The 19619-nt window shown below is 39.9% G+C and overlaps 1 protein-coding gene across 1 annotated transcript in view; it reads right to left on the bottom strand.

Annotated features, from left to right (window-relative positions):
- Ryr2 (ryanodine receptor 2) overlaps positions 1-19619 on the bottom strand; it is a 566557-nt gene that overhangs the window by 279960 nt on the left and 266978 nt on the right. Inside the window, exons 13-14 of the mRNA XM_076939363.1 lie at positions 4787-4951; positions 401-522 (exon numbers count right to left, since the gene is read on the bottom strand). Of these exons, the coding sequence (XP_076795478.1) occupies positions 401-522; positions 4787-4951 (287 nt within the window). The remainder of the gene's footprint in view (positions 1-400; positions 523-4786; positions 4952-19619) is intronic.

The following is a 19619-nucleotide window of genomic DNA, read 5'->3' as shown; positions in this document are numbered from 1 at the left end:
TCAATTATTAAGTAGCAAAACATTGCTCATTTTAAGAATCACAGTATTGAGGGGCTGGAGAGATGGCTCAGGGGTTAAGAATCACATTATTTTTAATGTTGCTCAGAATTCATTAGGTATATAGATGTCATTATCCTCACTATAATAGAATTAAAAAAATATTCTCAGCAAAAAATTATAAAATCATCATGACCCACAGCTGTCTATCACAAATTCACATTCTCTAAGCTGCAGGTTTAATTCTATCCCGTGAGCCAAGCAAAGCAGAGAGAGATAGATAGATAGATAGATATATAGATAGATAGATAGATAGATAGATAGTATTTTTACAATGATCTGTTTATAAATCCATGGAGAAAGCCAAAAAAAAAAATCAAGCAACTATCACTATACACATTACCTTATGAACCTATTAAAGAGAAACACTGTGCTCCGGATGACGCGGGCAGTACGCGACTCCTCGTGCTGAGATCTGGATAAGTTCAAGCCATCATCCATGTGGCCTTCGTGGTGCATAATAGCCTGCGTGAACATGGTGGCAACAGTGTCATTTTTCCAGCAAGGCAGACTGAAGAAGATAAGCTCTTTTCCTATGTAGAGGCATGCCCCTGTAACCTCAGCCACTCAGAGGGTAGAGACAAGAGCATTGCAGAAATGGCTTGAGCCTAACCTAGGCAACTTAGTGAGGGTCAGTTTCATACTAGAATGTTAGTGAGAGGTAGGGAGATAGCTCAGTGGTAGAGTGGTTGTCTAGCTTTGGAAAGACCTGGGTTTGGTCCCAGATACTCCTTTCTTGACAAACAAAGCAAAACCCAAAAAGTTGAGCCAGGAGGAAGAGTCCTGGAAGGAATTAGAATCAGGAGTGAAGGGTAAACATGAGCACAATAAAATACATTCATGTATGAAAGGAAAAGTAAATCATTTTTAAAAGTTGAGCCATAATAAGAAACTGAATCAAAACCAGGCAAAGGATACCATTGTGTTCAGAGTAAATAACAGGTAAAACAGCCTGTACAAAGCAGCCATGTAATACATTGATCACGTTATTGTCTTAAAGATGGTTCAATAAATACATTGAGTTGAATGAAATAATAGTAAGTCATTGCCCCATGTCTGTATTCAATGATTTATCCACAGCCTGACAAACTAGAAACCAACAGAGAAGCCAGCACTACACATTCCATTCTATTGCTACGTAATATCAACAGCTGCACTGTGACTGAACACTAAATACTAACCACTGACATATACACACCACATAAACACACATAAATAAAGACATGCACACATATAAACACATATGCTCACAAATACATACAAATACACACATACGCAGTCACATACACTCACATATGCACACACCCAAACATATACATCCCACTTAAATACACACATAAATACATCCACTCACACACATACACACTGCATAAGCACACACATAAATACATATACTCACACGTATACACACATAAACATACACGCACATACACTTATACATGCACATATGCACACATTCATGTCCTTGGTTAATTTTTATATTTTAATTGTTCCATGAAGTCACAGCACTGAGAGGTAGGTGCACATATCCTCAATGGACCAATGGATTTTCCAGAGTGATCACACACACATGCACCAACATGTACATCACAAAAGCGAATACTAGAATGGTTTCAAATCTGCCCAGGGCTTCCTTTCTGTTCTGTCACTACTTTTGCTACCCTCCAGACTTTTGATGGCTCCAGTCAGTTGACTGCAGAATATCTGTGTGGAATCATGCCCTATGGCTTCCTTCATTCAACACAGTGAAGTAACTCAGTACCATGAATCAACTAGATGAACCAAAAATTTATAACTGGAACTAAAATTATTAAATATCTTGAGTTAAGGAAAACCCCTAAAGCAAAAATCAATGAGACACAGATCTGTGCTCAAAGCAAGATGCTTCTCCTGCTTGCCTTTATTAACAGGGAGAGAAAAAAGAAAAACCTGCGATAATGTACAAAACCTCTAAGCAGCACACCTCCCAGAGGAGAAAAGTGGAGTTGACGAGGATACAAGATGAACTTAGTGAAATAGAAATAAGACACCGGAAAAAGTGAGCAAACCCAAAACTTGATTCTCTGAGAAGATAGATAAACAGACCTCTCACCAACTTGGCTGAAAAAATAATAGAAAGAAAACCACAGAATACAAGAACTCAATTATGATAATATAGTACTGTGTGAATCTCAATGGCAAAACAAACAGCAAAAGGCCTGACTAACCCAGAGGAGTAATCAACAGAGGTAGCCATGGTGACACATCCCTACAGTCCCAGCAGTTGAGGCAGGAGGATTGCTGGAACCCAGAAGTTCAAAGCTAGCCTGGGGAAACAAAACAAGACTCTATCTCAAAAACAATAGTGAGTCCCAATAGTCTAAAGGAGTTCCGTCCAACTAAGCATAAAATTAATTACTAGCTAATAATTAATTTAACTAATTAATAACTAATTTAATAACTAATAATTGATTTGATAACTTAAGGCTCACTAGTTAGAAGACCTTAGGACTGGGTGGTTGTGTATGTGAATGCTCAGTTTCAAAAAGCAGACATCTCAGAACATGGGTTGGCAATCCATGTCGTGTCATCTGTCTTTGTAAGTCTGTGGTCTGGGAGAGGTCATTCCTCTTTCACGTGGCTGAAGAGAGACCAATGAAGAGTGATGCTTCAGCACATGTGGAAATTAATAAACATGCAAATTATATGAAATGAAAACTTAACTGCTCACAAAGAGAATTTAATTTTCCTCATGAATATATGTAATAATCCTGAATAAAATGAGCTAATTAAATCTAGTAGGATTTTACTGGAATAATGGGCTATGGTCGAGTAGGGTTTAATGCTATGGATGTAAGGGTTCCTTAGTAATTAGACGTCTGGTACCTTAATTATATGAACAAATTAAAGAAAGTCAAAATCTGGGTTTTTTAATCAGCTTTAACTGATAAAACTCAAAAATCACTGCTAGGTTTTTTTAAAAAAACTGCCAAAAAGTAATAAAATGACACTTGGAAATAATAATCTCAATTATTTTAAGGATGTAGAAACCTATGACATCTATAAAATAGGAGCGAAAATTCACAGTAAGGAAACCTATAAATGAATCAAATAGAAACAATATGAAAGTTTATAAAAGCTAGATGAAATTTTTAAAAAGGATATAATAATAAAATTTAATAATAACAAATAGATATAAGGGAACTTAAATCTCAAAACAACTGAAAGAAATACAGAAGTTTACTTTGGAGGAACATGGCCAGGACAAAGAAAAACAAGCTTGTTCGTGAGAAAAAGGTGTGAACGCCTACTATGATTCCAGACAACACAAGCACAGTAGGTGCACCAAAGATGGAGTAAGGCAGACAGCCAGAAAGGGCAGCTAGTGAGTCATGCTTCCCACACAGCATGCCTCAGGCTTCCCTTTCCCGGCTCTCTGAACACAGTACCAGCAATTGTGATCCTCACCTGTGATTATCAGTTTACATGGATTAAGAAGCCCCTAAGGGTTTAATGAGGCATGCCTTGGAGGGTATCTAGAAGAGCATTTCCAGAGAGGATTAACCTGCAGGACATTTCTCATTTAAAGCACAATGTCACCATACGGAGTCAATCAAACTGCACATGGAGTGGACACAGCATTGAGTAAGCTCTCTATAAATGCTTTCAGAGCACAGAGAACATGCAGTGGGCAAGCTGGGAAGGCAAGAACTTCTAATGTGATCATTTAAGTTTAAACTGTGAAGGATAGATAAGCCTTGGGCTGACAAAAGAAGAGTCATCCGCTAAAGAAACAATCTATCCAAAAGCTCAGGTGTGAAAAGCTGTGATCTTTCTGAAGGATGGCAAGAGTGTGCCTAAGTGACACACCGGCTCAGTGAAAACTGATGTCTAGAAATTGGGGAAAGAAACCGGGAGTGGTAGTACATGCCTTTGATTCCAGCACTTGGGAGGCAGAGGGAGATAGATCTTTGTGAGTTCGAGACCAGCCCAGAGTACATAGTACAACAACTGCCAGAGTATATAGTAAGATGAGAGAGAGAGAGAGAGAGAGAGAGAGAGGAAAAGGAGGAGGAGGAGGAAGAGGGGGGAGGAGGAGGAGGAAGAGAAGGAGAAGGAGAAGGAGAAGGAGAAGGAGAAGGAGAAGGAGAAGAAGGAGAAGCAGTAGCCAATGAGAGGTTTAGGAGAATGGAGGTGGGCCTGGAAGGGTACCACCACCAAGAAGCATGATGGCCATCTTGTGAGCAAGAAGAGGTAGTAGCAAGAATGAAGGACGAAGGAAGTGAGATAGAGTAGGGTAGAATCTAGAAGACAGTGAAATTATTCTCCTAATATTTGAATATATAAATCTCAAAACCATAATCCTATACATCAGTGAGAAAAACTCCGCAGGGGTTCACACCCCCCCCCCCCCAAACAAAAACACAACAAAAACAGAGCCTATTATGGTGGGATTGTTACACAGGATTCAAGAGACCAAGAATCTCATAATTCATTAATAGTAGTCACTATTACATTCTCAGATATACAAACAGGATCTGAAAAATTGGGCACCAGGTTTGCATGCATTGGCAAACAAGGTGATTTCAGGATTTCATAATCTTTTGGCTGAAAATTAACCAACAGTAGGACCTGACCTTCAGAGTGTAATTGCGAGTCCAAGCAGGTGGCCGAAGTCTCCACTTTTTATCTTTGTGTTTTTTCATTTATGAACGTGGCTGCAACAAGCCGTGTCTGTGTGTGACCTCACCTTACGCTGTATGGATCCCATTCGTGCGGATTTCACATCCACAGCCTGGTAGGTCAGCCACAGGCCTGTGTCCACGTGCTGTATGTAACAAACAGAGTCTCCGTACTTGATTTCCGACGTTCCCATCCCATCCACTTCTTTCCTCACCCCGACGTCCAATTTTTCCTGTGTATGAAAAGAGAATAGCATAGATTCTTAAAAAGTCACTAGTCTATATCAATACTATACAATACTTATACAATACTATCTTATAAAAACATTCCTTGCAAAGTTCAGTTCTCTAGGTTCACTGAAGTTATGACAATGGCTAAATATTATTTTTTAAAGATTTTTATTTTTAATAGTTTGCATGTATGTGTGTCTGAGGTGTGTATAGAGTGTCACTGGAAAGCAGAAGTGGGCATCAGAGCCCCTGGATATGAAGTTCTAGGTGGTTCTGAGGCCCCTGGCTGGGTGCTAGAACCTAAACTTGGTTCCTTTAGAAGAACAGTGTGGGCTCATAACTGCTTAGCCATCTCCCTAGCCTAGAAATTCAGTTTTATCATCTATAAATAAAAATATTTCCCTTTTAGGTCCAGAACAAAAATATGAGAACACTTGAAAAGCTTCGAACATATCTAGAATTTAAAACCCCAAACCAAAATCAATCTCCTTTAGTCAGCCTGAACAACTTTGGCCATGACACCTGTGAGGTGTTCATGAGGCTGTCAGTGATAACTGAATCACATGTTTCTCGAAGTGATCAAAGCTGTGGTTTTTGCTCTTGCAGCTTCTGAGGTGAACTGCAGAGGTTTGTATTACTAAGGGCAGCTGAGATTCAGGAATTCACTAGGCCAACTTCTTCCAAGTTCTTTCTTTGAAGGTGTGTGCATGTGTGCTTATATGTGTATTCACAAATCCACAGGCACTCTGAAGGCCAGAACAAAAAAGGGGCAATGCAGTCCTCAGTGCTGGAGTCACAGGCATCTGTGAGCCACCAGATGTGGTTGCTGGGGATCTGAATCCTCAACATCTGCAAAATCAATAAGTGCTATTGCTGTTGCTGCAGCTGCTGTTCTTTGTTTTACCTGCGTGCATGCCATCCATGGCACCCTTGGAGGCCTGATGTGGGCATTCCCTTGTAACTGAAGTTACAGACAGTTGTAAGCCATCATGTGGGTAATGGGAATCAAGCCTACTTTCTCTGCAAAAGCAGTCAGTGGTCTCAAGCTCTGAAGCCATCTTTCTAGTCCTATGGTAGTTCCTAAATGACAGTCTCAAAGCTGAATGGACACTTTCCTGTTTCTCAGTCATGCCTTCACTGAATAACTATCCTTGCTAAGTTGCAGTTATGTTCTTTTTAGATTTTTGGTTATTTGATTATTGATTAAATTGGTATGTGTGTGTGTGTGTGTGTGTGCGCGCGCGCATGTATATGTCCTCACATGTGTATATGTGTATGTGTTCCTCACATGTATGTGTGCTCACATGTGTGTGTGTGTTCACATGTGTGGGTGTGCTTGCTTGTGGAGGCCAGAGGATTGCCTTAATCATCATTTTTCAAGCATTGCCCCCCCATTTATTCTCTGAGACAGACTATCACACTGGTGAAGTTTACCAAGGAGGCTGGGCTAGCAGGGCAGCAAGCCCCAGGGATCTGCCCATCTCTGCTTTTCTAATACTAGATTATAAACACATGCTACCACACTCAGATTTTCTTCTTTTACAAAGGTTCTGAGAATCAAAGTCATGTTGTCATATTCCAAGGCAAGCACTGAACCGATTAAGACCATCTACTACATAAATGTTCATTGAAGAATAACTTGAAGTAAAACTTACTTGAGTTTTGATTTTTGTTTTATCTAAAGGATCCATTCAAACAAAAACAAAAGTGAAGGCCAAGTCTGATTCCAAGTCTACAAGTCTATCTTATCAGTACTTGGGATCCAGATACTGTAGGACTGCTTGAAGTCTAAGGCCTGCCTGCAGATTCCAGGCTAAGCTAGGCTACACAGGAATTGCCTTGCCCAGCCTTAATTGAGGGTATGTGCCTAGCCTTGTTGTAACTTGTTACACCAGGCTCTGCAGATATCCCTGACAGGGAGGCCTGCTCTTTTCTAAAGGAAAATGGAAGAGGAGTGGGGAAAGGCAGAGGTGGGAGGGATGGCTGAAAAGAGAGGAGGGGGAGAAACTGTGGTTAGGTTGTAATATATAAGGGAAGAAAAAAATAAATGGATAAATAAATGAATAAACAAATAATTGCAGAGAAAAATTAAAACAAAATGTCACAAATTCTTCATGACATCTCTTTTTTTCTTTTGTGCTGATAACTAATGACCCTTAATTGACCCCTAAAGAGAATTGGTAGATAAACTTCAAATTCAAATGATCCTCAATTCTCAATGCAGAAAGGTCAAGGTCACCTCAGAAGCATACAATTACCAACTAAGTTAAATCAACTATTATGCAAATAACTTGAAACTGTGTTCTAAGAATCAGCAATAAAACAGATAAACTATTGTAATTTTATTCTATCAGATGAGATAGAGTGGTAATCTACTTATGCCAACCCTGTCAATGGGAAAATTAAATTCTGGAAAAAATAACAATGTAATTATCTCTTCAGAAGAAAACAATAAGCCTCTAAACATTTTTTTTTTCCTTTTAGCCAGGAAATGAGTTTATAGCCTAATTATTTGTGTTTTTGAGAAGTCTTGCACTCATTAGCTGCACAGTGAGGTTTTGTTGGCTTTCCATTGTAATGGGTCAAAGCCACTTGGAAGGGGTTTTAATGAGATTTCACAGGGACTATGTCTAGTAGTAATGGTCACCTGGAGTCAGGTAAGAACTTGCTGAAATGACATGTGACAAAGGAAGCTGAAGGAAACACCCAGGGTCATGGCTGTTCTTCCCTTTGTTCATTTCCTATAGCTCAGGCTTAGAAGAAATTCAGACAAAGATAATTAAGCATTCCAGTGCAGGGTCTGGGCGGGGTAGCTCAAGGTTTTGGCCTCTTACTCTGAAGGGACTGAGGTAGTGGAATAAACTCCGTTTTTCATTTAAGACTCCATTCTAAGTTAATCTGCCCTTAGAGAGGCATGGCCCCCACCCTTGAAGTCTTAGAAAAATCAGACTTCAGTTGCAAAATAGATACAGAAGCTACAGCTAGCAGTAACTATAGCTGTACCAACAGAGTGGGCTAAGAAAGCATAAGTCATTCCCAGGTTAAGATGCTCTTTTTTGTGTATGCTCCCTCCTTGTGTTTTAACCAGGTGCTGTAAACCAATTAGCTTAAAGACCAACATTCCTTTACCCTCCATGTAATGCCATCCATCTTTATTCTCTGTAATGGTGAAGAGGAACTTTGGAACACTTGTCCGTCGGTCTGTCCCCTCCCCCCCCCCCCCCCCCCGTGGGAGAAGCTAATTAATATTCCTCATTCCTCTGTCAGAGGACACTTGATGGATTAACTGACAGAGGAGAAAGGGAGAAGCTGATTAACATTCCTCAAACCACAAGGAAGGGAACCCACCTGCAGGTGGGGAAGGCCCAGAGCACATAGACACATTCCACAGGACAGACCAACCCTTGCTACCTACAGACAAGGGAGGTCCTTGCTGCCTCATTCCCTAAAAACCAATCAGTTTAAAAAGTCACTGTTCTGCCAATCACATTGTGCCTAATGGCTGCTACCCCTGGAGACTGTATAAATGTCCACTGAACAAGCTGTGTGGGGCCGCCTCTCCTTTTGGGATGCAGGATGACCCCAGCATGCTTGGAACATTAAAAATCCCTCTTGCATTTTGCAGCGATCTCTCATCTCCCACATGATTCTCGCAGGAGGTCTCTGGTAAACTAAAGCTCTGCTCACTAGAGTCTTACATTGGTGGATCAGAAATGCACTGTGTGGAGGGTGCAGCACACAAGCACAGGTATGTGGGGGTCAGAGAGTACATGGATCTCCCAAAGTTTGAGTTACAGACAGCTGTTAGCCTCCCAACGTGGATGGGTTCTGGAAACTGAACTATCCTCTACAAGCAGGTCTTTAACTTCTGAGCCATCTCTTCGAGCCAAGAAGTTTCTTTTTTATGGGACTAAAGGAAGGAGGGGTTTGTTCACCAGGGGCATAGCTTGGGAAGTTCTCTGAGTTGATCACTGACAGATCAAGACTACTGTGAGTCTTTCTTCCCACAATAAATCTGATTTTAATTACATGTACAGACATAAGATGAAAAACAGGAGATTCTCCCTAAAAATTTACTTGGAAACACAGTTTGCCTTATTGCACATGTGCCCCAAACCTGCCTAGGCTGGACTGACTTTTCAATCCTTCTAAGATTGAAGACACTCTAAGTTTAATAGTTGTTACGATGAGAAGAAACTTATCTCATAGCCTAAAGATGGCTATCCCTATGGCTCACTCTGGAGGCTTCCAGATTGCTAACAAGTTGCTAGATGCATTGATATATGTAAAGGGATAGAAAGCATAGTACTTCCAGGTAAAGATCCCAGGTTTCAGAGAGCATTATTGGAAGAAGGGTGTGTGTATACCAAACCAGGCAGAGTCCTAGGTTGCTAAGCCATCCCCTATGTTTACCTGCCTCAGGTGTGTTGAACAACGAAAAGTATACAGTATCAGAAGCCAAGAAGATGACTTGGCTAAAAACTTCCAACAGATAGTAAGCTTCTACATACAGTAGAAGAAGTAAATTAGGCAAGTGACAGCCATCCAGAAACCCCACACTGGCTTCCCTTCCTCAGATCAGGGACTTTAATTGTCACATTGAGTTTTAACTGATATTTTTAGATTGAGCTACTACACTTTAGAAAATTGAGATTAGTTGTACTTCTCATAGGTAACTATTATAATATTCAGGGGAAAAAAAGCAGAAAGGAATTGGACAGTAGAACTCCTTAAAAAGACAAACAACATTTAGCCTGGCTTACAGACAGCAGCCTTTTCCTCAGGGTGTACCTGGCTCTGTAAGAACCATGCAGGCAAAAGGAGACAATGGCCTCTCTGTCTTGAGGTATCAAGAGAGACACACTCAGATGCAGAGGGACCCAAAACATTTACAGAAATTCTTGTCGACCCATGACTCATGTATGCAGGGAGGGGGTTTGGAATAATGGCAGCAGGTGGAACTGAGAGACTGCGTAGAAAGGCAAACAACTGTTCACTGCCAAAGAAACAGGTCTCAGTCTAGCAGGGTCACCTGCCTGCAAGGCTGAAATAAGTCTCCCCAGGGTGTCGTTTCTGATAATTCATTATACAGTCATTATAAACACCACAAAAAGGAAGTATGGGTGTGGGAAACACGTAAGTGTGGATCCTGATCACATAGCTAGAAGATAAAAACCTTAAGACTATTTTTTATGCTTCTATTTTCATGTGGTGTGTGTGTTTGTGTGTATGTGCATATTTTTACACATATTTTCATGTGGTGTGTGAGAACATGTGTGGGTATAGTTACATGTGTGTTCTTGTGCATGTGGAAGTCCAAGTTTGATGCTGGAAATTATTCTCAATGCTCTTCTACCTGACTCAATGAGGTAGTCTCTCAATCAAAGCTATAGCTCACTGATAAGACTAGTCTCTACAGCCACCTTGCTCTGGGGATCCCAGTTTCTGTCTTCCAAGCCTGGAACCCACCAGGCATTTATATAAGTTCTAGGGATCCAAATTTTGGTCCTCATGTATGTGCACCAAGCACATTAACCACTGTGCCATCTCCCTACCCACTAAATCATTTATTGTTCTTATAAAATATACTGAAGTGCCAAAGGAAAACCCTTTACCCATATGAGGAATACACAGATAAGTGATCTCTGTCAGAAAATACAGTATATATTTTAAAACACACACACACACACACACACACACACACATGCTGAAAGCAGTAATCAGAACATTGGATTAGCTGGATACCACTGGAGCTAGAAGATAAGAGGTCAATGAAATTGGAATGACATCAACAAGAATATCCAATCTGAAGATCACACTGATACCAAAAGGGTTCTCTCTAACTGCAGTTACATGGTGGCTCATGCATGTAATCCCATCAGTGGGATTATAACCTCATCAAGGGGGCAGTAGTAAGGCTGAGGCCAGCTTGGTATGCATCGTAAGTTCCAGGCAAGGTTTGGAGTTCAGAGCAAGATCCCATCTCATGTAATGCAAATCGAAGCAAACAAAAACACAAGCTAAGATACTCTGCCATTCGATAGAAACTTCTCCCAAAAGGCAATACAGTTTAGTTCACATACCTAGTATATACATCAGGTACCTGTTATAGCCAATCAAAAACAAAAACCCAAGATCACTGCTATCTTCTGGGCATTCATTCATTCATAACTACTTATGCCCATTTTTAGACCTTGGGGACTATGAATTCTCAAGGAAATATGTTCAACCCATTATTGTACATACATGCTGTTTCTTCTTTTTTTTTACTTATATATTGGTATGAATACTGCCTTCCACTACCAATCAGTGTGCTATTTATTGATATTAACTGAAATTGTTCTGTATCCTCAGAATCTGATCATACTCTGCAAATGTCAGGCTCCTTTTAAAAAAAGATTTTTACTTTTTATTATGTGCACTTATGTGTGGGTATGTGCAACTGAATGCAAGTATCATGAAGGCCAAAGGAGGGCATCAGATCCCTCAGAACTGCAGTTACAGATTGTTGTGGGCCGCCTATGTATTCTTAGAATGGAGCTCCTGGCTTCTGCACTGATATTCTTAAATGCTGAGCCATCTGTCTAGGCACATAAAAGGCCACTTCTCAATGACAATCGACAATATCCTTCGTGAACAAATTAAGGACTACATATCCCTTCCCATGTCCCACAGAAATTGTGCCAACAAACTACTAGAACAATTTCCTTCAGGCTTTAAACATAGAAAGAATAGCCCCAAAGTAGGCACACTAATCTGGCTTGTTATTAAGTGGTAACTACTTCTGTCCCAACAGTGGCCTTCAGTAAATGACACAAAAGCACACTAAAACTAGTATTGTAGAATTGTTATCTGGACTCTTCTAGAATTGGCTGAAATCAATCATCTTAATCTTAACAAGCTCTGAGGGAAACTGACAGGTCCTTAATCTTGGTTAATGACAGTCTTACTCATTTTTAATTATACATTAAGTTATTAATAATAGCTACTTACATATGCACCTCCTTAAGACAAGCAACAGTTAAAGTTAAGAAAAATGAAAAGGCAAAAAGAGAACACACAGCAATGGAAAGAGCTCAGCAGGTAGAGGTGTCCGCTGCCAAGACTGAGGACCTGGGTTTTAAGCCTGGGACTCACATGGTGGGAGGAGAAACCAACTGCCTCAAGTTGTCCTATGACCTCTACATGTGCTCTGTGGCATGAGCATACAAACACAGAAACAAATACACACACACACACACAAATACACACACATGCATACACGCATACACACATACACATATACACACATCCACATACATAAACACACATCCACATACACACACATGCACACACATGAGCATACACACACATATACACATATGCACACTTATACATGTGCACATACACACATGCACATGTATACATATACACACACATACACACATGTATACACAAGCATACATATAATACACATATATACATATGTATACACATACACATATATGTACACATACATGCACACACATATACATGCATGCACATACACACATATGTACACACACATGCGCACACATACACAAACACATATATATGTACACATATATATGCATACACTGAGAAAAAAAGGTAAAGATTTAATGTGTTTCTTTATGGTATCATAATACAATGAGAATAGGTGGGTACTGGGAAATGGGTCACAAAATTATCCCAATAGCCCAACTGCACTATGGGTGTTCTTCTTTAGCCAACCCTCAGGTACCAGCAGACACAGCTACACAATCTGTCCCTAAAGGTACGGTTCTCCCCATCATTCTGCTTCTCTGGCTGGGCCATGACTGCGAAGCCTCTCATCACCACAGGAGGGTCTGTGCCAATCACTCTCATGCTGACTACCATTAAAAAGAATTGTCACACATGTAACCAGACCTCTCCTAGGAAAATCATCATTTCCACTACTTTCTCTTATTTCCTCAGCTCCTGTCTGCAAAGGTCACTAAATGCAGCTCCTTTTAATTTAATCTTGAAACAGGCAAAGTTCATCTCCATTTAAGCTTGGAGATTGGGGTTTTCTATTGTTAATTGTTAATAGCATGCAAAGTACTAGGTTTCATTAAGACATTCACACACACACAGACACACAAACACACCACACACACACACACACACACACACACACACACACATACTTTGTTCTTATTTCCACTTCTCATTTCCCATCTGCTATGCTCAGTCCCTTTCTTGGTGCCCACTAATAATTTTATATTTATATTATATATTTATAATTTTATATGGTTATTTTTATAAGAATATGATGTAAAAATAAATCCCTTTTTAAACCTATTTTTAAGTTATTTATTTTATGTATATGAGTGTTCTATCTACATGGAGATACCATCTATGCAGCATGTACACCTGCATGCCAGAAGAGAGCATCGGATCCCATTATAGATAGTTATGAGCCATCATGTGATTCCTGAGAATTGAACTCAGGACCTCTGGAAGAGCAGCCAGTGTTCTAAACTCTGAGCCATCTCTCCAGCTGGTCTTTTTTCCTATTTAATCCCCTAGTCATGGTAGACCTTGGAAGTGCAGACAATGACAGATGAGTGATTTCTCTTCTCTATTGACAATTAAGATTTATCACTGAGGCTTAAATCTGGATCCTGGATCTTCCACAGAGTTTAATAAAGCATCAGTTTCCACAGTTGCCTAATGAAGATTGAAAGTAATCCCTAAATGTCACAAACTCATACTAGATTAAATGACACAGAGCATCAAATTTGGTAGGCAGATTATATGGCCCACTATAAACTATTAAACTTGGTTGGGCAGTGGTGGCGCACACCTTTAATCCCAGCACTTGGGAGGCAGAGGCAGGTGGATTTCTGAGTTTAAGGCCAGCCTGGTCTACAGAGTGAGTTCCAGGACAGCCAGAACTACATAGAGAAACTCTGTCTCAAAAAACAAAAACAAAACATAAATAAATAAACAAACAAACAAACTGTTAAACTTGGTTCTTTATTTTCTTTGTGTGAGTGTTTGCTTTGAGGGCTGGAGATGTAGTCAGTTGGGAAGCTGCCTTCCTAGCATGTTCAAACCCTTGGGCTGCATCCCTAGAAGCAAATGCATATACCAGCCATGGTGATGCATGCCTGTTTTCCCAGCACTTGAGAGCTGAGGCAGGGGGATCAGAAGTTCAAGGTCACCCTCAGCTGCAGAGCAAGCCTGAGGGAAGGTGAGGAAGAGAGCTTTGAAACTCATATTTCTGAACCAAAAAAATAAAAATCTTAAATAAAATACTACACAAGAATCTCAGCCTAGAAAGGTTTCCATCTATTTTTGCCCTCACCTCCACAGTCCTTTTAATGGCGTTGCTAGTCTCATTTGAGGCTGTCATTCCATCACCTCAATGGCAAAAGACTTCTATTCATGGTGCGTGAGGGAGGGAAGGCAGGAGCTCAGCTACCAAGGAACATGTCAGTGGCATTTTTTAAGCTACAAGAAAATTACACTGGCGTACAATACATATATAGACCCGGCAGGGCCTACCTTATGATTAAAACTGACATGTAAAGGCATCTGTGCGAGCCAGTCAAAAGTTCTAAAAGTAGAAAATACGCCTTAGAAAACCTACAGGTGTGAAATGAATTCTTCATTATATACTCTTTGCCTTAACAGGGAGTCCACACTGCTTACATTATCAACTATGTCCTACCTGATTCAATTTCTTCTGAATGCACAGGGCTGTCAGCAACTGGTGATTTTTCTGTCAACTCCTGAACTTGAAATTGGCTAGTGAACACTCACATTACTGTCACAGGTAGTGCTGTGACAACCCAAAAATACACCTTTCCTGTCAACCAGTAGCATGGGTTTTAGTTTTTGGGTTTTTTTTTGTTTGTTTGTTTGTTTGTTTTCTGTAACATTTTTAAAACCCTTGTTAGTTATGGATCTTGAGGGAAAATTATCTTCCTGATTTGCATGTTTTGAGAATGTGGCCTCCAGGTATGTGCCTCCGAGTAGAGCTGAGCCAAGGCAGGAAGACTGCAAGTTCAACGTCTCTGTTTAGTGATGTTCTAGATGCAGCCTGGGAAACTAACTGGTATCCTTTCTCAAAATTAAAGGTCAGAAGAGACCCGGAAATGTGAGAGTGCCCAGCAGAAGACCTCAGCATGACCAAAGCTGTTCACTCATTGGAACCATGGGACAAGAAGAACGTCCCAACCAGGACCACTAAAGGACCACTGATGTAGACGCAGAGCTTCTCCAGAGTTGAGGCAGTGCAGGAATTGAACCCAGAGCTTTGTGTCATGTTGTGATGGTCCTCCACCCTTGAGACATGTAACCTGTAGAACTGTGTGACCAAACAGTTGACTGGCTTGGAACTCACTGACACCCAGGATGACCACAAGCCATTTAGTCACTGCAGACCTGACACATCCCTGAGGTGCAGACACATTGAAGAGAAGGCATGTTTGTCTTCCAGAAAGAAAGTACTCATTTTTTTTTTCTTACTGAAAATGAGGGAAAGTGCAACATATATTCCCTATCTATCACTGTGCTCTGAGGGAGGGGGGAAATATCTCACATCAGGTATGTGCACTTAGGGGCAGGGGAACTCCAGTGATAATTTGGGATAATCTGGGTGGTAAAGTACTTGCCTTGCAAGTGTGAGGATCTGAGTTCTGTCCTCAGAACCCACAGGAAAAAGCTGGCAAACATTTGTACTTCCGCCCCTGGGAGTAAAGGTAAGTGGATCCCTAGGGCTGACTGACCAGCTGTCTACCCTACTTGGTAAATTATAGGCCAGTGAGAGAACCTGTGATGGATGGAAAGACAGCTGAGATAGGCTTCTGTCCTTTGCATTTGCACCAGCATGTCTGCACACATGTGTATGGAATATTTGTGTCTTCATATGTGTTCAAGTACATGTGTTTATACATGAATGCAACATGTATCTTAAAAGTACAGAGCTGAGACCAAATAATTACAAATAAGGGAAAGGATAAAACTGTGCGTTCCATTTTCTCTAAAATCTGATAATACGAATACTCTGATTTTAGTTGTTTCCATTGGTTTAATGTGCAGATAGTACTCTGCACCACGAATGAATTTTAATTTCATTAGGCTTCTTTCCAATTAAAATGTGGCATTTTACATATTATAACCAACACTACTAAAAATGTTTAATTTTTCACAATCTGTATGTGGGAAATATATTTTTATATGTATATTTCGGTGACATTGACTTTTTCCTGGGATTCTCATTTTTATATTGTTAATTTATACTAAATAAAAACTAAACTATCAAAATAGCATTCGCTACTGGGAGTTACCGATTCATATCTATAACCCCAGAACTGACAAAGATAAGGCACAAAGACCATGGGTTTGAGGCTAATTTGGGCTTTATATTGAATCCCAAGTCAATCTGGGCTATATAGAGAGACCCAGTCTCAGAAAAATTTATACAAACATAGTATACCAATTTCTGTACATCAAAAAGGTACGTAAGTGGACTTTTCTTTTTAAATATCAGAAACATCTATTTCAAAAAACATTTCCTATTAATCAAAATTACATAAACATTACCCCAAAATTATACTCTGATTTATCCCTCTTCTACAATAACACTCAAATGTATTCATATCTGTAAGTGTTTCTGTTAGACAAAGTTTAATTCTGATTACAGCTGTACTTCCCATATGGTTACTGATAAACTCCTGAAAATTTACAATCTGCAATTAAAATATTTAAAACAAGCAACACAGAGGAGAGACTGGAGAAATGGTAGCAGTTAAGACCACTTACTGCTCTCATTCAGTACCCAGTTTCCATATTCAATGGTTTACAACTACCTGTAATTCCAGGGACACCAATGCCCTCTCTGGCATCCATGGACAGACCCCACGTATGTGCATATACGTACATACTCATAAATAAAACTGTTAAAAACCTACAGTGGACAGAGTGTCATGTGTTCTAAAACATGATCCAAAAAAAAAAAGCATTTTGTTGAAGAAGGAGAAGGAAGATGTGATAGCTGGGGAAAAAAAAAGGTAGATGACAAACAAAGTCATTTCTCTACTTTTGAATAACACAGAATGAATATTTTAACATCTCAGTCATCCAGAAAATGCCAGACTCTTAGAAGCTAGGAATTGATGTTGGGAGAAAAAATGCTTAAGTCTCAATACTCAGAGACAGGCTGACTGGAAAGACAACATGATCAGAGGAGTCCCAAGTCTTGGCAGGTGGAAGATATAGTTTGGAAATTAGAAAACCCTTCCTTTCTCATTCTGAAGTGGGAAGATCAGCAGATCAAGGATCTGTAGACTGGAAGTTGAGAAATTTCTGGAAATGTGCCCAAGCTTTGGACTAAGTTTCTCTGGTCAGTCCAAGTACCTAGAGTCTGGTAACTCCTTGCTTCATTCAGAGTTACTCTATTTCTGTCTGTGTACATTAGGAGTAAAAACACAGTTGATATATAAATGAGGAACATATATATGGTGCAATCTCACACATAGGGAAAAAAATCAAAGATACTCTGGGGTAAAGTCTAGACTAAACGTTAGAGGTACTTCCTAGAAGATGCTCCAAAGCCACAATTCTAGGAGACAGACAAGGAGCAGGAAGGTGTGGTCCAAATTCTTTTTCTCAGAGACACCAGGTTCTACACTCTGTCAAATGAGGGATATGCTCTCTCACTGAAATACTGTTAATGTTATTAAAATGTCTTTAAAATGATGAGTTTGGGGCAGGAGCGTTGGACCAGCCTGTAATTGAGTTCAATCCCAGGAACCCATGTAAAGGTGGATAAGGCAGACAGAAGGAACAGATCTAGAAAGGTTGACCTATGTCCTCTATAGACATGGACCACCCCCCAATAACAATAAGTTAAATGTACTTAAAAAAAGAATTTTATAGCCATAAAGGGTAACATGTGTAAGCTAGTTTAAAAGGTGTCATTGATTTTTTGTTATCAAAATCAACTCTCTGTAATTTCTAAGATTGAAATCCCCTAAAACTTTCCTGTCCTTTGATCAATAACAGTTCAAGTTCTAAAAAGGAAGGAGTCATCAATATTTAAAGACTTTAAATGTGAAAATAACCCAAAATTTCAAATGTAAAGCAGTTGCTAAATGCATCATCATCAGTCTAAAATACAGGATGTTGAATTGCCCAAATTTCATTATAAAAAAATATGGAATAAGATATTTTATTAAATAATTACTAAACCCAACAGAGTACATAATTAAGGTTGTTTACTGTTAACATTTCTTAAAAGTTGTAATGAATACAAGGAGTTATTTTTAAGTGACAAATTTGAAGGCAAATAGTCCTAATTTACCCGTATAAATTACTGCATTCTCTTCTTAATTTTTCTCATTTGTTTATTTACTGTACATGTGCATGGATGGGTGGTTGTGTGTAAGGGCATCAGAGGACAGCCTGTGAGCACTGTTTCTTTCCTTTCAAGATTTGGCTCCAGAAGATCAAACTCAGGCCGTCAGGCTCAGAAGCATCATCTTTACCTATTGAGCCATCGTGTTGCTCCCTGTTTTTAAACATACTGTGACATCTATGTATATACTATGTACTAGAATGGGTGACTTTAAACAGAAATAATATAGGCAACTGTTTGCGCCCTTTGGGAAAACCTGTTATCTGATCCTCCAGTGATATTTAAATTTTATTATAATTTTTAAAATTAAGTATCTCCCTGAATCCCAGCTCTCCTGTTTGCCAACCTCCACTCATGTACAGTCGCCACCGAGAATTCCCTATAAAGAGTATGTGAGTGACAAGAGGTTCTCAGCAGCCTGCAGGGCTGCGTGGTGCTGTAGACATGGGGGAGAGAATGAGCCTCAGAGAAGAAGCTCATCACCACTGCCATGTTCAGACAATGCCCTTGCTGCCTCCGGTGGAGGAGGTGGTGGCATTATTTGACTGTCGCTTCCAGAATGAGAGATCCCGAATAGAAACCTAAGCAGAGGACCTACGTAGTAACAAGAATTAAACTGCAATATCAAATTCAACACTGACAGAATGTTAGGAGGGACTCAGAGGGAAAATGTATCAAAACAACTGTTGGCAAGATGCACCAACAGCTTGTAAAGTTAGTTTCAGCTGGTGAGGCCCAAAGTTGGCAATGTCATGTGCCTGCCTGCTTATGTGCCACAAGCTTTCACTGAGGCAGGGTCTCTTGTCTGAACCCAGAGCTTATCAACTGACCAGTCTAGCTGTCAGTTTACCCAGGGATTCTCACCCCCTACCCCAGATCTGCCTCCTGAGGGCTAGGATTACAGGTGTCTGCCATACCAAGTCCCAATATAAAATCTCCCCTCCCCCACTCTTATTTTCTGATCTTTCTAGAGTTTGTGAACTTGAAAGATTAACATATATTCTTCCACAGCTCACACAAAGACACAGACTTTGTATTCATTTTATCTCCTGCAGGTCTATGATTATCAAGACCAAATCAATTATTAGTGATTTGGTATATCAATTTTATAACTTACATCGTCAGTGATTTTTTTTCACTATTTACTGCCATGAAATACACACATTTTGTCTCATAAAATGCTTTCATTTGCCTGTATATTATCCCAGTGTCCATTCTAGTCAAGCTCCCTTCTTGACTTGAATTCATACTGTCCTGGTCCAGTAACCATTGTATATTCCCAC

This window comes from Arvicanthis niloticus, chromosome 8, assembly GCF_011762505.2.
Source record: "Arvicanthis niloticus isolate mArvNil1 chromosome 8, mArvNil1.pat.X, whole genome shotgun sequence".
Lineage (NCBI taxonomy): Eukaryota > Metazoa > Chordata > Mammalia > Rodentia > Muridae > Arvicanthis > Arvicanthis niloticus.
The sequence above is the reverse complement of the archived record's forward strand: the minus strand, read 5'-3'. Positions and strand labels throughout refer to the sequence as shown.